Below are 15,305 nucleotides of genomic sequence, written 5' to 3' on the forward strand. Positions count from 1 at the left end.
TTTCCACAGCAAAATGCTTACAATGGCCACCAGAGAAGTTGAATACAAATTTGATTTGAGTGATTTTTTCTTTTTATTTCTTTTTGTTTTATCCCTTCATATTATGGTACTCAATAATGTGTAATCTGATACGTTTCCTGACTCAGCAATCTTTACAGATTTAGTGTAAGAACATTCAGAAAATTCTCCAAGACAGCAGTCATTTTCTCCCAAGTGAAATGGGAGCCAATTAAGTCTGGAATCATCTCTGCAAGAGTTCTGACCTCAAATATTACTATTCCCTCTCATCTCTAGACTTCATGAGTGCTCTCAGATTCTGTCAAGGTAAATAGAGAATGCTTTGTGCTCATTAATGTGTATTTTACAAAAGAATACCTAAAAGATGTCTACTTAAGATTAGGCCTGTATATATGTAACAATCATATGGAAATGGTACTTTTTCCATCTGGATAAAAGAAGGCTGAAAAAATTTGACCTCAAAAGCAGAAATTGATTTTACATCTTTGTGGACCTCTCTCAATTAAAATAACATTAATGGTGATGCTGAAAGCCACCACTGAATGCCACTGCCAGTATTAGAAAGGAAGTGCTCATTTTTTGTCTTTATTAAGCAATTCTAGATTACAGTTGCTATAAAAAGTCAACCCCATCTTGTTAAAATAAAAGGTTTTTGTTCTGTAAAAAAAAAATAAACCAAGATAAATCATGTCAGATGCTTTTCCAACTTTGTTTTGAAATTGCAACCAATATATTAAAGTGGAAAACAATAAGAATATATTTTTTTCGGGGTGAATAAAATTGTACAATAACCTGGTTGCCTAAGTCTGCACACCGTGTTATATTTAGGAATGTGTTCAGAATCAACCAATCACATTTAAACTCATTATAAATACTAATAATTATATAATAGTAACAAGCAAACATGATGGGAGTGTAAACAGTATACACCACCATGTAAGTTTCAATAATAAGCAGTACCACCCAGCTTTACCCAGAACCATGAGAATCAATCAGCAATCAATTACATGAACCATCTCAGCCAATCAGAGGAGGTACAGGGAGAACCACACAGGAGGCAAAACATTGCAATGTATCTTTGGAACTTTCTGCAGTCAGTCTGCAGCACATTTTCAGTCTGTGCATGGGACCAGCTCTGTAATACACACTGCTGCTTCCATTGACCTTTTATGCTGCAGAATAACTGTGTCTGTTCCTCTGTAAAGTTTTAGTTTAGCAGCATGTTCTGTAGCTGCAGGATCTCACCACTGCTTTCTCCTTGCACTGCAGAATCACTCCTTCAAAACAGTCAGCCTCACCTGGTCTAGAACATAAAGCCTATCTCATCACACAAACTCAGCATACATGCTCATCTACAACTACTCACTTATTCATTAAAGCGCTCCTTAAAATATTGAAGTCATGGAAACAGTGTTTAGAAATCTATGTTTTCTAGCCAAACAATGCAACTCAAGTGAGCAACTAATACAAACACTGTCAATACAGTACATGAATCATTTTCTTTCACCTACTCTATATTTCCCATTCTTCCCATGTGTCCTACCTGCTTCTGTAATGGTCAATGTTGAAGCTGCTCACTTTACATTTCAGTTTGGTGTACACGTCTTGCATGTCCACTGAGGCACTTAGATCCTCTAGTTCACCGAGCACACAGATCTCTGTAAACAAACACACACACAACACTATTTGTAAATGTGTACTTTCTTTTTCCAATCACTATATTATCAGATAAACATGCTAAATTTGCTTGAACAGTCTAAGATAATGAGTAAACAGGCAAGGCCTCTGAACATGACACCACACAGCCTGCATCTTTAATGTGTTATATGTGTAGATATTCAGTGATGGCACACTACAGACTGTCTCTTCTACCTGTCTTTGTTGTTGGGTCTGGAGCGAACAGTTTGACCGTTAGTTTGGGCAGCATCCATTGCATCCACAGGCTAACCTTCCCACTGGACCCACCAATTGTGCTCGTCTTCTGCTCTAGAGTTAGAGGCTCACAGAAGGAAGGGTCCTCACCAGTTGGCACAGATTCACCCTGAGTAACAGAGTCATTACATTTTCATTAAAATAACCCATATGTACAAAATGTATTTCGACAACACTATCTAAGGAAAATAAATTTCACCACCTAGGTGCCCAAATAGAGAAGAGTCTTGATGCATGACTTCCTTATACCCTGAGAGAAGCTGGAACCAGTCAAGCAATGCTAAGGAATCAGAGGGAGTGTGGTGCAGTGGGTGGTTTGCAAAGTGGGTGCTGGTCTGTTTTTGGCTTTGTTGTCAAGCATCAATCTTCAATCAAAAGTGTTTTTAATCTGATGCGGACAGCAAAAGAAACCAGATCACAGCAGTGGAGTGGTGTGGGAGAACTTAGGAAATATACAATTAAGATAGAAACAGTAGTCTGGAGACATTATATAACGAATCAGATTAGAACCAGGAAAAGGCCATTTAGATCAGCGTAGGTATTGATTGTTTCACTATCTGACCCCACAGATCATTAACTCGATCAGGTGACACTTAAAGTCAAAGATCTGTTACAGATAGATAATGTAGCTCAAAAAAATACCACCATGGTATTATGACCTCACAAACACCTTTAAACAGACCCCAAGAAAATTCTAATTTAATGGTGACAACAAAAGAAAATTTGTAGTATTTCAGTTCTCTACAAGAAGATCAGCATATTTATCAGCATATCCACCTTGACAGATAACAGATTTCTAGATTCTTTCTTTTTGACGTTTTTCAATGACAAAATTGAGAATATTAGACAGAGGTCTGATAGTATTAGCAGAGTATTAACTGAACATTAGACAACCTGATAATGATGTAGAAATCAATATAACCACTTCAGAAGAGTGATTCAAATCTTTTCTCCCATTAAACAGACCTAGTTACAATAATTTCCACTTCAAAATCAACATATGTATTTGATCACTACCTGTACACTCTCACACTGCAAAAGCAATCAAAACTAGATTTGTAAAGTTCGTCGAGACAAACTTTGATGTTGGCTTTGACGGTGCAAGTATTCGCAAAGGCCGGTGCTTTTTGGAGGCGAGTGGACATAAGGGTTAGTGTTACTTTTGGAGGCAAGTGGACAGAAAGATTGTGAAAGCTACTGGACCGCTAGGGTGCCAATACTTTTGGAGGCGAGCGGACATGAGCATGTGACATGATCCGAATACCCATGAGGCAGTTCCCCTCATTGTGCTGAGTGTTTTGATATGTCACATGTCCATGTTGTGCAAATTTTTTATTTTCACGTGATGACACGTGACGACACGTGACGTGACGTGACCATAACACACGTGAGGCACTTCCCCTCATTGGGCTGAGTGTTTTGATATGTCACATGTCCATGTTGTGCAAATTTTTTATTTTCACGTGATGACACGTGACGACACGTGATGTGACGTGACCATAACACACGTGAGGCACTTCCCTTCATTGGGCTGAGTGTTTTGATATGACATGTCCATGTTGTGCAAATTTTTGATTTCGCTTATTTTGGGGGCGGGGCTACACGTGACGTCACGTGACCAAAATACACGTGGGGCAGTTCCCCTCATTGTGCTGAGTGTTTTGATATGTCACATGTCCATGTTGTGCTAATTTTTGATTTCGCTTATTTTGGGGGCGGGGCTACACGTGACGTCACGTGACGTGACCAAAATACACGTGGGGCAGTTCCCCTCATTGTGCTGAGTGTTTTGATATGTGACATGTCCATGTTGTGCAAATTTTTGATTTCGCTCATTTTGGGGGCGGGCTATGTCCATGTTGTGCAAATTTTTGATTTCGCTTATTTTGGGGGCGGGGCTACACGTGACGTCACGTGACGTTACCAAAATACACGTGGGGCAGTTCCCCTCATTGTGTTGAGTGTTTTGATATGTCACATGTCCATGTTGTGCAAATTTTTTATTTTCACGTGATGACACGTGACGACACGTGACGTGACGTGACCATAACACACGTGAGGCACTTCCCCTCATTGGGCTGAGTGTTTTGATATGTCACATGTCCATGTTGTGCAAATTTTTTATTTTCACGTGATGACACATGACGACACGTGACGTGACGTGACCATAACACACGTGAGGCACTTCCCTTCATTGGGCTGAGTGTTTTGATATATGACATGTCCATGTTGTGCTAATTTTTGATTTCGCTTATTTTGGGGGCGGGGCTACACGTGACGTCACGTGACGTGACCAAAATACACGTGGGGCAGTTCCCCTCATTGTGCTGAGTGTTTTGATATGTGACATGTCCATGTTGTGCAAATTTTTGATTTCGCTCATTTTGGGGGCGGGGCTATACACGTGACGTCACGTGACGTGACCAAAATACACGTGGGGCAGTTCCCCTCATTGTGCTGAGTGTTTTGATATGTCACATGTCCATGTTGTGCAAATTTTTGTTTTCGCTTATTTTGGGGGCGGGGCTACACGTGACGTCACGTGACGTCACCAAAATACACGTGGGGCAGTTCCCCTCATTGTGCTGAGTGTTTTGATATGTCACATGTCCATGTTGTGCAAATATCTGATTTCGCTTATTTTGGGGGCGGGGCTACACGTGACGTCACGTGACGTGACCAAAATACACGTGGGGCAGTTCCCCTCATTGTGCTGAGTGTTTTGATATGTCACATGTCCATGTTGTGCTAATTTTTTATTTTCACGTGACGACACGTGATGACACGTGACGTGACGTGACCATAACACACGTGAGGCACTTCCCCTCATTGGGCTGAGTGTTTTGATATATGACATGTCCATGTTGTGCTAATTTTTTATTTTACTTATTTTGGGGGCGGGGCTACACGTGACGTCACGTGACGTGACCAAAATACACGTGGGGCAGTTCCCCTCATTGTGCTGAGTGTTTTGGTATGTCACATGTCCATGTTGTGCAAATTTTTGATTTCGCTTATTTTGGGGGCGGGGCTACACGTGACGTCACGTGACGTGACCAAAATACACGTGAGGCAGCTCCCCTCATTGTGCTGAGTGTTTTGATATGTCACATGTCCATGTTGTGCTAATTTTTTATTTTCACGTGACGACACGTGACGACACGTGACGTGACGTGACCATAACACACGTGAGGCACTTCCCCTCATTGGGCTGAGTGTTTTGATATATGACATGTCCATGTTGTGCAAATTTTTGATTTTGCTTATTTTGGGGGCGGGGCTATACACGTGACGTCACGTGACGTGACCAAAATACACGTGAGGCACTTCCCCTCATTGGGCTGAGTGTTTTGATATATGACATGTCCATATTGTGCTCATTTTTGATTTCACTTATTCTGGGGGCGGGGCTGACGTCACGTGATGTCACCAGTATACCCGGTGGGGTGTCAATACTTTTGGCAAAAAGTGGCTACTGAGGGTTTGAACATTTCATGTCAATACTGCAGTCATTATGGGATTCTACTTATTATTATACTGCATAGAACACAGGAGAGAAGCCGTGCCTGAGCTCTGCGCACGCTGCGTGTGTGAAAGCTTAGAGGAATTTTAGGAATTCCCCATTCAAGTCTATGGGACGTTCCATCGTCGACTACGGAAAAACCGAAAGTTCCGTCGGAACGCCGAGTCCGGAACTTTGTCCGGAGTAACGTCTTAAAGAACCTGTCCGAGTTTGGTGTAAATCGCTCGAAAACTTGTCGAGTTATAAACCTCCAAAGTTTATAATGGAAGCGGATACGAAAAAAGGCCACTTTGAGCTTCCGTACCGGGAATGCCGGAATTCCGATCGCTTAGAAAAGTAATAGCAACAAACTTCAGACCAGGGTCTACGACATATCCGAATTTGGTGCATGTGGCTCGAAAGCCCTAGGACGAGTTACTCTTGATAAATTTGTGGCTAAGAATAATAATAATAATAATAATAATAATAATAATAATAATAATAATAATAAGCTTATAAAGGAAATCAGAATGTTGGCTTCTACAAAGCCAACATAAATATATTCAAAATATTGCCTTGCTCTAGACATGTGCCAAAATTATTGACCCTTGTCAGCTGTCTAACTATAAGCCAATATCAAACCTCCCCTTTATCACCAAGATCTTAGAAAATGTTGTAGAACAAAAGTTAGGCTCATACTTGCATTGCAATAGCATTCATGCAATCCTTTGGTAAGAAACACGGCCTCGTCCCGAGGCTGTGCTGGTTAAATCTGAAAATGACTTACAACTGGCTCCGATCAGGGTTTGTTTCCATGCTTGTGTTGCTTGACTTTCGATACCACAAGTGATAATATTCTTCTCAAAAGCTTAAAAAATGTTGATGGAGTTAATGGAACAGCTCTTTCCTGGCTCAGGTCTTAACTTAATGATCATTATTATTTTCTAGATGCAAATTGTGACTCAAGGTGCAGACTTTCAGTTTTAATGTGAAAGTATTTCCATTCAAATCAGGTAAACAGGATCGGAATTATTGTTTATTATATTTTTTACTACTAACTCTGACTTACCATTGAATTTATGTGAATCTGATGCAAATGGCACATAGCATATTTACTCATATATACTAATTTCTCATTTCTTTCTGACGTACACACATCAGTAAACACACAACACACAACACATACTACACCAACACTCTATTTATTTATGTGACCACCCACACACAACCACCCCTGCAATGTAAGCAACAGTAGGTTAGGTGTGATGTGTAAGATATGTGATGCATGTATAACAGACCTCCGTGTGGGAGCCAAGGTCAGCTGAACGACTTAGGCTGCCGTTATCAGGAGGAATGGTGCCTGCACTACTGTGGAAGGGGGAGGTAGATCCAGCAGGTTGAGGAGGAGTTTCCCATTGAAAGCCAGATGCATGCCACAAGAATCCTCTTTTCTGCAGACAGTCCCAAATACTGCTCCAATTTAGAAACAACTCATATAACAGTTGAATCTGAGAGTAGGAAAGATTAATTTATTAATTAATAACTAAATGTTATGCATTTATTAGAATTAAGCTGCATTAAGAATCCCTGGTTTGGACACATGAACTTAAAGTTTACCAAAAACCTTGTAAACAAGTCTAAAGTACTGAATAGTGCTACTAATTTTTCTCAGAGAAATCGTTTTCTCTGACTTCCACTTTAGGTAAGTTTAAATAAATCTAAAGTACAGCCTGCTGCTTAATTATAATAACTAACTGACTTACTATATATCACAGGTACTTACTAAATTCAAAGGTAATTGAATTTTATTTATCTGAAATAAATATTACAAACAGTAAACTCTTTAGTAGGTTAAAATAACCCTGGTCTAAACGCTTGTGAAGGTTAAAATAAGCCTGCTCTATGGTTGCTAGACTGTGTTCTAAAGTCCTTTTTTATTGAAATTTCCTTGCAAAAGCCCATAACTGATCATAGTCAGTGACCAGATAAAGTCTAAAACCAAAACACTGAAAATTAATTTTATTATTGAGGATATTTACCATTAATAACTATTAATTAATAAATAGGAGAATGATCTTTAATAATAACAATTGATCTTATATATTCCTGAAATGAAAGAGAAATTTACAACCATTCTAGAAAGGAATATTTCAACATTTTTCCGATTTTCAATGTTCAAGCAGCACATAATCTTTATTACACAGAATTAAAGGGAAGAACAGAACTGAACGAGGGGATGTATAATAGATGGTAACTAAAATTAAAGTGTGTATATAGAGTCATATATAAAGTTACTGCATTCATTTAAAATCTTTTTTAAAGATTTTATTTTAACACGCTTCCACAATCCATTCCGCTGTAAATACCTTCTTCCTCTGTGCTAGTCTTGAACTGAACTTCAGCAAAGCACAGAAATAAAAAAATAAAATAAAGTAAGATCAACTGAAGGGGAGGCTATTATCAGTTTTGCTATTAAGTGTAGAATTTTGGGAAGTGTACCTGTGGATTGGAGACCTTCAGATAAAGTGGTTGCAGGTCTACATGCAGGCACATGATGAAGGCATTTCTGGAGTCAAGAGAAGTAGAAGTTGGCTGTAGTTTGTGGGAGGTGACGGCGAGCGTAGATGTACACCCTACTGGTTCCAGGAGAGAGAACGACCGCTGATGGCCCAGCAATGTATATATGCTGAACTGGCCTACTGTTATTGTCCAGGGGAAAGCATCACCTACACACATGCACAGAATCACATAGTATACACAGACAGAAATACTCTATAAAACACAACAAACTATGCAACTTATTTCAATCAACAATTCTAAGTAGGGAACAAAGTGAAAACTGGCACCAGCTAGAGCTAAAGACCCAGATTTTTCCTAAGAGACTTACATTTTGGAAAAAAAAAAACATTTCATGCAATTACAACTCAATCTTCCAATCATCAACTCATTTTCCTTAATTCCTGAGATATCAAAAGGCACATCATACTAATGGAAAGTCCTAAATGATCATAGAAAGAACCCACCCTGAATGCACCACCATGTTTGTTTTGTCTGCTTGTACAGTTTGTACGTATGTATGTATGTATTTGTTTGCACTGTTACTATGTAATCTAAATTAAAGCATGGTGGATTATTTTTGTACAAATGTGTGTTCTCCATACCCTCATCCAGTACAGGTTTTGGCACAGTGAAGGGAATCTCCTGTAATGGCTCCATGTGCCTGTGCCCAGCACTCATCACACTGACTTGGGGCAGACAGATTACAAGAGTCCCTGGCATGGAGGCCTGGCTGTGGTACCAGCTGCGCACAGTACCTGGGATATCACCACACACTATGGTGCAGGGGCATGGCAAGGTGTCCTTAGGCACAAATACACAGCATGACTGCAGCTCCACCTGTGATTGGGGTCACATATACCTTAATTAATAAGACTCAGAAATGGATCTCTTCTGTGACGAGAGAGAGAGAGAGAGAGAGAGAGAATCAGCTTTTATGTTACCATATAAATAGTGTTCATGTACCATCCTAAAATGTATGTTCTGTTGATTTCTAAACCAAAAAAAAAAACATTCTGCAGAGAAATTACATGACATGTTTTTGCAGATATTAATGTCCCAATGCTGTTTATTTGCTAAAACATTTTATAGCTTGTTTTTTCACACCGAGGATTGTGAAAGTCTGTGAAAAACCTTCAAATAGTTGCTTTTTGTGTGTTTTGGATCATTTTTGTAATAGCTGATTTCTTTTCCAGGATATTTGTTTGTCACCTATACACACTTCTAATCTAATTTCACCTGCTGATACTAGAGCTTCATATATTTCTTTTTTCCACTCAAAGGTGTGTGAACATAATGGCATGCATTATATTGTACTATATTGTACTGCTTCTACTCAGGCATATCTCTGACATTCAGTCAACATATCACATGCCTCTAGAGATAACCAGCAGCTGTTTGTTTCTTATGCATTTAAAGTTAATATAAGTTTTTCTTTTTCATATTTAGCATATTTTACCATTTAAAGTCCTTTTGTCGAGTTTGTGTGTGTTGTGTATAGTGAATTTTGGCATACAATCAGGTACAATGTATGTATTTTATGTGGATATTTGTTATGTGTTCTCAGTTAAATGATGAAATGAAAAGTATCCTGTATTCAAGCTTGAACAAAAATGGAGTTACCAGAATCCATATTTTTGGTGTATGATTCCTTGGATTGCGTGTTCAGGCTATTGCAGACTCGATTCAAATCCAGGACAATGATAAAATGGAGTAAAAAGCCTTCAAAACGCATTTCACAGGAAGAAGCAGGGAAGGATGTGAGTGTGTGAAGAGGTCAATAAAGAAAAATCACATACCACTAGCAACAATAATTAAAAAGAAAAAAAAAAAAGTCCAGCTTTTTAAAAAATAAGCTTGATGAATTGCAGGCAAACACCTGCATCTTTGGTGATAACAGGAACACTTGCATGCCAGAATTGATGGAAACATGGCTCACTCCCCACAGGACCTGTGCTCCTCCATGGTGATTGATGGTTTTGGAGCACCACTTTGTTTAGACAAGGACAGGGAGGTTATGGAGAAAAATCAATGTGGGGGACTTTGTTTACATCAAGCAAAGAAGGTGTACTAACATCACAGAAAGAGAAAGGTTGTGTCATACATACAATGAACAGTTATAAATGTTGTCAAGACCTTTCTATCTACCATGGGAATTCTCTCAGATATTCATTATAGTTGTATATATTCACCTGAAAGCAAAGAATATAACTGCTGTTTAAACTGTTGTAAAGTTATATCAATTTTGACTATAAATATTATCCAGTATGTTACCTGTCATGAAAAGACACAACAAAATACTGCTATAGTTCTATTAAAGGGCCCTACAGGGTTGTTTTGATCGTAAGCACTAGAAAGCTTTTCTGACTGCTCTCAACAAATTTACAGATGAGGTATATGACAAAAAAAGATTAGAAAATACAAGCAAATATATAAGGATAAAATTTAGACAATTGCAGCTAAGTTTAAAGTCTTTTTCCTAAGTAAAATGAATTTGATGATTGAATTTATTTTATTTATTTATGTATTCAGTCTTGCTTTTAAGTAATATAAAGAGGTTATATTAAAAAAAGGTTACTTTTTAAATGAATCTACTCAATGTGTTCAATATGATTTGCTAAAGGTTAATAATCTATTTTGACATGCTAGCATAAAACAATGGGAGGACGCTACATGTGTGCTGAAGAGCTAAGTTCAATTCAATCAAATTTATTTGTATAGCAGTTTTAACAATTCACATTGTCTCAAAGCAGCTTTACAATAGTATAGAAACAGAATAAATAAAAATTTAAGTTCAAAATTAAGTTACTATATATGTCAAACATCTATCCTTAATGAGCAAACCAGAGGTGATGGTGGCAAGGAAAAACTCCCTGAGATGATATGAGGAAGAAACCTGGCTCAAGTGAACCCATCCTCAATTGGGTGACACTGGACAGTAATGAATGTCCTTTCTACAACAGTTTATAAGTGTGCAACCAAAAGCTCCAAAAAATGGTTCAGTGCAAATTCACCACAGACTGCCAAAGTCTTCAAATGATCGCTGATAAACGCCGGACCAAAAAGCTGACTGACGCAACAGTGGTTCGAGGTTTATTTGTGTAAGTGAGACATTTCAGTGTAGTTTTCTCAGTCCCTTTAATTGTTCATAGTATATGGAAACCAGTCATTATATAAAATTGAGTGATATAGATTTTAGACATTAACTTCATTAGTTAAGAGTTTGAAAAAGTAGCTAATGTAGAGTTTTTTTGTGTCAGATTAAGGATATTGTTTAACCCCCTGAAATTCATTAATACAGTGAGGAAAGGGTGCTGAGGATGTTTTTCTTTTTAAACTGTTTTTAGACCCCTTGAGAATATGTATACCAATAATTGTTGTAGCATGTACAAGTAATCTCCAGGATCAGGAATTGAGGCATTGGTCTTATGGATGATATTGTGTCTTGGTATAGTATAGTATAGTATAGTATATCCTTTCTTCAGTTACAAAAAGCACATAATGATTGAAGTAAGAAGGTTACCGTCTAGTTCCTTGATGACTACAATAAAATTCTTGGACATCAAACAGGTTGATGGTTATAAGTATTTAGAACTGGTATATATATATTTTTTTTATTTAAATGTTATAGCTGTTTGTAAAAAAGGTTAAACAAAAGAGAGTCATTTTTACATCATATTTAATGAATTTAAACACATTTATCGTTTGTTCTACTATGATGACCCTGTTTTAGGAAACATTTATTGAATTTGTGTTCACTTCGGATGGAGGCCCAAGGGTTTCTCAGAAGGTACTTTGTACTTTGGATAATCCCTTATGTACTGAGTTTCAGATGCTGCCCTAAAGTCAATGCTTTAGAGTACAAAGAGGTAAGACTAAAAGAATTAAATGGTCTTTTAACACTGTTCTTAACCCTGGGTTATTGTTATTCTAAAAACAAATTCTAATCCCGGGTAGAGAAAACGTTTTACACTTTCACCCTGGTCTGAAGCAAAATATCTTCCTCATTAATGCATGGCAGCTGCACTGACCAGTGTTACATAAATTTGCCATGGGAACAGACTTTTTGTTGCAGGAGATCCTATTTTTGGTTTTGTGCTGCTCTGCCAAATATGAACACATTCATCTGTTTAAGAATGACTCAATTCCTAAAATAGAATAACTGATTGTGAAAATATGGTGAATTACTGTACGTAATGGCTTCGCCAGGAAGTTGTTTACCTGCAGCGTAAGACGCTTGACAGCATCCCAGGCCTGTGTGATTAGGTTCTTTATCCACTCCTCTGAAGATGCTGCACACTCAGTTGCTGACTTTGTAATCTTCAGTGGAATAGAAAGAGGACGAGACTCTAAAGATATGCAGAGACAGACACACAACATACACGGTCAGTAATTTGCTCCACCCAAACAAATATTTTTTTTTATTTAGGAGACAATGACGAAATGAATACACACTGATAGCTGCAAGGCAGAATATTGTGGGTGCCTTTTAGAATATGATATTGCATTTATGTTGAGGTTTTGTTTACTCAGGAAACAGACAGAAACAGATGAGGTAAGAACACGCAAATCAGAAAAGAAATAGGGAAGTTAAAAAAACGAGCTGAACATGAAAGAGGTAACAGGAATTGAGAAATAAGGCTTGGTACAGACCATTCACAAGGAAAAACAATTTTCCTTTGCATCAAAGTCATGGTACATGAGGGTTAAAATTCCAGAAACAATCAAAGGAAAAAACAAAACACATGAGAATAATCAGGACACAAAAGAGGGAATAACCGCTAACAAGACAGGGGCAGGGACAAGACGGGGGCAGAGACAAGACAGGGATCAATGCAAAAGCATGGCAAAGTAAATAAACAACACAATGCAGAACATGAAGAGAACACACGCGGCACATGAGAGTTCACCGCCGGATCATGAGGGGTCGGGGGTCAGTATAGGCAAATTAAATCTGATGTTCTCAACCATCTTACTCTGGGTACATGCAGTATTTTTGCCCTGTCCCTGTAAGGTACCTGTTATGGTCTTTGTCTTCATCGGGCTGCTGATGTAGTCTGACGCCTGATTGGAAAGCTGTTTGGCCAGTGGGGTACTAGCCACCGATGCTTCATCCTCCCTCATCTTCATCATCAACATGGAACCACTACCAACAGTCTGCACCAGAGTGAGCAAGATAAAACAGAATTTGTGCACATAAAAGCATAAAGGCCGTTCCACAAAAAAACATTACAGTGGAATCAGACTGGAAAAACACAATAAGTAGTAACACACAGTAACAGACTTCAAAACCATATTTTCATAAAGGGGTCCTATAACACGGTCATCAGCCTAATGTCCAGATCATGGGACTCAATTGCACACTTTTTTGTACAAATTAAAATTTGTTTTTCATTTAAAATTCATTAAATTCACCTATGATGACATCATGTTTTAAAGAATTTTACATTTCTTAGAAATAGAAAATCAAAATGAAAAATCTCTCATTTAGGTAACTATTCAGACCCCTGGCTAAAGACAAAAACACAGTGGTCTCTCTTACTATAAAACTGGAAAAGCTTTAAACCAAACCACCAGGACCCTTCTTAAAACTGACTATCTTTCTAAAGCAAGCTAGCGAGGCCCTGTGTTAGGGATTTAACCAAGAAGCCTATGACCACTCTAACAGAGGGTCAGAACTCTTCCACACCGATTAGAGAGCCTGCTGGAAAGACCATTAGAATAGTCCATCAACCAGGTCTTTATGATAGAATATCCAGACAGAAGCTACTCCTAAGATAAAAACATACAGAATTTTCCTTTTTGGTGAGACAAATTGTATTCTTTGGGCTAAACTACAAGGCCTATGTCTGACAATCCACTGGCTATTATAAATCCTTTATACTAAAGCACAGTTGTGGGAGCATCATGCAATATTTCATTTTTTAGCTTTTTAATTTTTGAAAAATTTACAAACATTCCTAAAAACTCGCATACCTAACCGGAAACGTCAGCCCTGATATGCACCTAGAGCAGGTAGGGTTAAGGGCCTTGGTCAGAGCTGAAAACAGAGCTGTCGCTTGGCAGCAGTGTGGCTTGAACCCCAACATTTTCAGTAACATAACCAATGGCCTGATCAGAAGGTAAACAAAATCTATTGTTTACTATTCTATTGGCAGCCACACATGTCCACGTCATAAAAGGAGATGGTATGCTTCAGAAAATAAGAAGATTCCTTTTCCATACACTTCAATTCCCATCATTCTGGATGAGTTTGTCTTTGCTGTGGCAGAACTATATGGACTTTATTTATGATGTTGAGATGCAAGGCTTTTCCTTGCCACCATTGCTGTAGTCTTGCTTAAAAAGGATAAATAAATTTTTTTAAAGTTCTGAATTTTTATATTTTTGTAAAACTGCTCTGAATATTAATGGACCTGACTGTATACACACACACACACACACACACACACACGGTAAGAACTCCTACCTGTTGTGTCTGTCTGCTTGTCGTGGGTCTCTGAGAATGGTACAGCAGCCAAGTGGACAAAACAGGATCGACATTAATAGCAATGCCCTGCACACTGACAAGTAGTACAGCACCTGCAACATAAAAATGAACCACAATTTAATATTATCCAAAACAACATTTACCCCCAATTCAGCTTCAGTGACTCTGTGTCCACTATAACCTCAGATTCCTGTTCTTGGCTTACAGCAGAGGAACCTGATGAAGTCTGCTGTTGTAGCCAATACAATTACTAGGATAATGAACAAAAGATTAGCTACATGTCATACATCATGCAGGTCACACAACCATGACTGCTCTGTACGCAAACACCCCCTAATACATTTGTACCTAATTTTGTACAGAATACACATAGTACACACTGGAAAAGTTCAGACAGGACAAAGTACAAGAATTCAGACAAAGAAGGTGTTAGAAGATACTATGAAGCATGCTGCATGTGTTTGATTTCTTACACTGAATCACAGTCACCTCGGAGACACAAGATCACACGTAGCTTCGGCGGGGAAGTGGAACACATGCAGATTGTTAGCTCTGTAAGATCTATAAATTCTAATCAGAAGCACCTGACAGACATACATGTAGGAGAGAGAGGGAATAGATGCATGATGAGAAATGGGAATGTGTACACCAGCCACCAGTCAGTTGTTTATCCATTACTAAACTACTAAAAATCATAACTAAACCCTCCTGCAAATGTACAGAAAAATAAATTAGTTAATATTAGTCAACAAAAGCCGAATTATCATAACAGGAAACGCTTGCTTTTGTTTAAAGACTATGTCAGGA

General features: G+C 38.3%; 2 protein-coding genes across 7 annotated transcripts in view; one reads left to right on the forward strand and one right to left on the reverse strand.

Annotated features, from left to right (window-relative positions):
- Window positions 1-15,305, forward strand: part of LOC132840435 (uncharacterized) — a 370,465-nt gene that overhangs the window by 228,918 nt on the left and 126,242 nt on the right. The gene's annotated exons all lie outside the window — the stretch shown is intronic.
- Window positions 1-15,305, reverse strand: part of LOC132840220 (intermembrane lipid transfer protein VPS13B-like) — a 101,620-nt gene that overhangs the window by 42,426 nt on the left and 43,889 nt on the right. For 3 of the 6 annotated variants that reach the window (XM_060861721.1, XM_060861719.1, XM_060861720.1), the window contains 8 exons: window positions 14,478-14,590; window positions 13,027-13,165; window positions 12,230-12,357; window positions 8,614-8,848; window positions 7,952-8,178; window positions 6,751-6,960; window positions 1,891-2,059; window positions 1,562-1,676 (listed from right to left, as the gene is read on the reverse strand). In XM_060861721.1, coding sequence (XP_060717704.1) covers window positions 1,562-1,676; window positions 1,891-2,059; window positions 6,751-6,960; window positions 7,952-8,178; window positions 8,614-8,848; window positions 12,230-12,357; window positions 13,027-13,165; window positions 14,478-14,590 — 1,336 coding nt within the window. Of the gene's footprint in view, window positions 1-1,263; window positions 1,322-1,561; window positions 1,677-1,890; window positions 2,060-6,750; window positions 6,961-7,951; window positions 8,179-8,613; window positions 8,849-12,229; window positions 12,358-13,026; window positions 13,166-14,477; window positions 14,591-15,305 lie in introns of all 6 variants that reach the window. The other 3 variants (XM_060861725.1, XM_060861724.1, XM_060861722.1) reach the window with 2 other exon arrangements.

The sequence above is a fragment of the Tachysurus vachellii genome, chromosome 25 (genome assembly GCF_030014155.1).
Source record: "Tachysurus vachellii isolate PV-2020 chromosome 25, HZAU_Pvac_v1, whole genome shotgun sequence".
NCBI classification, from domain to species: domain Eukaryota; kingdom Metazoa; phylum Chordata; class Actinopteri; order Siluriformes; family Bagridae; genus Tachysurus; species Tachysurus vachellii.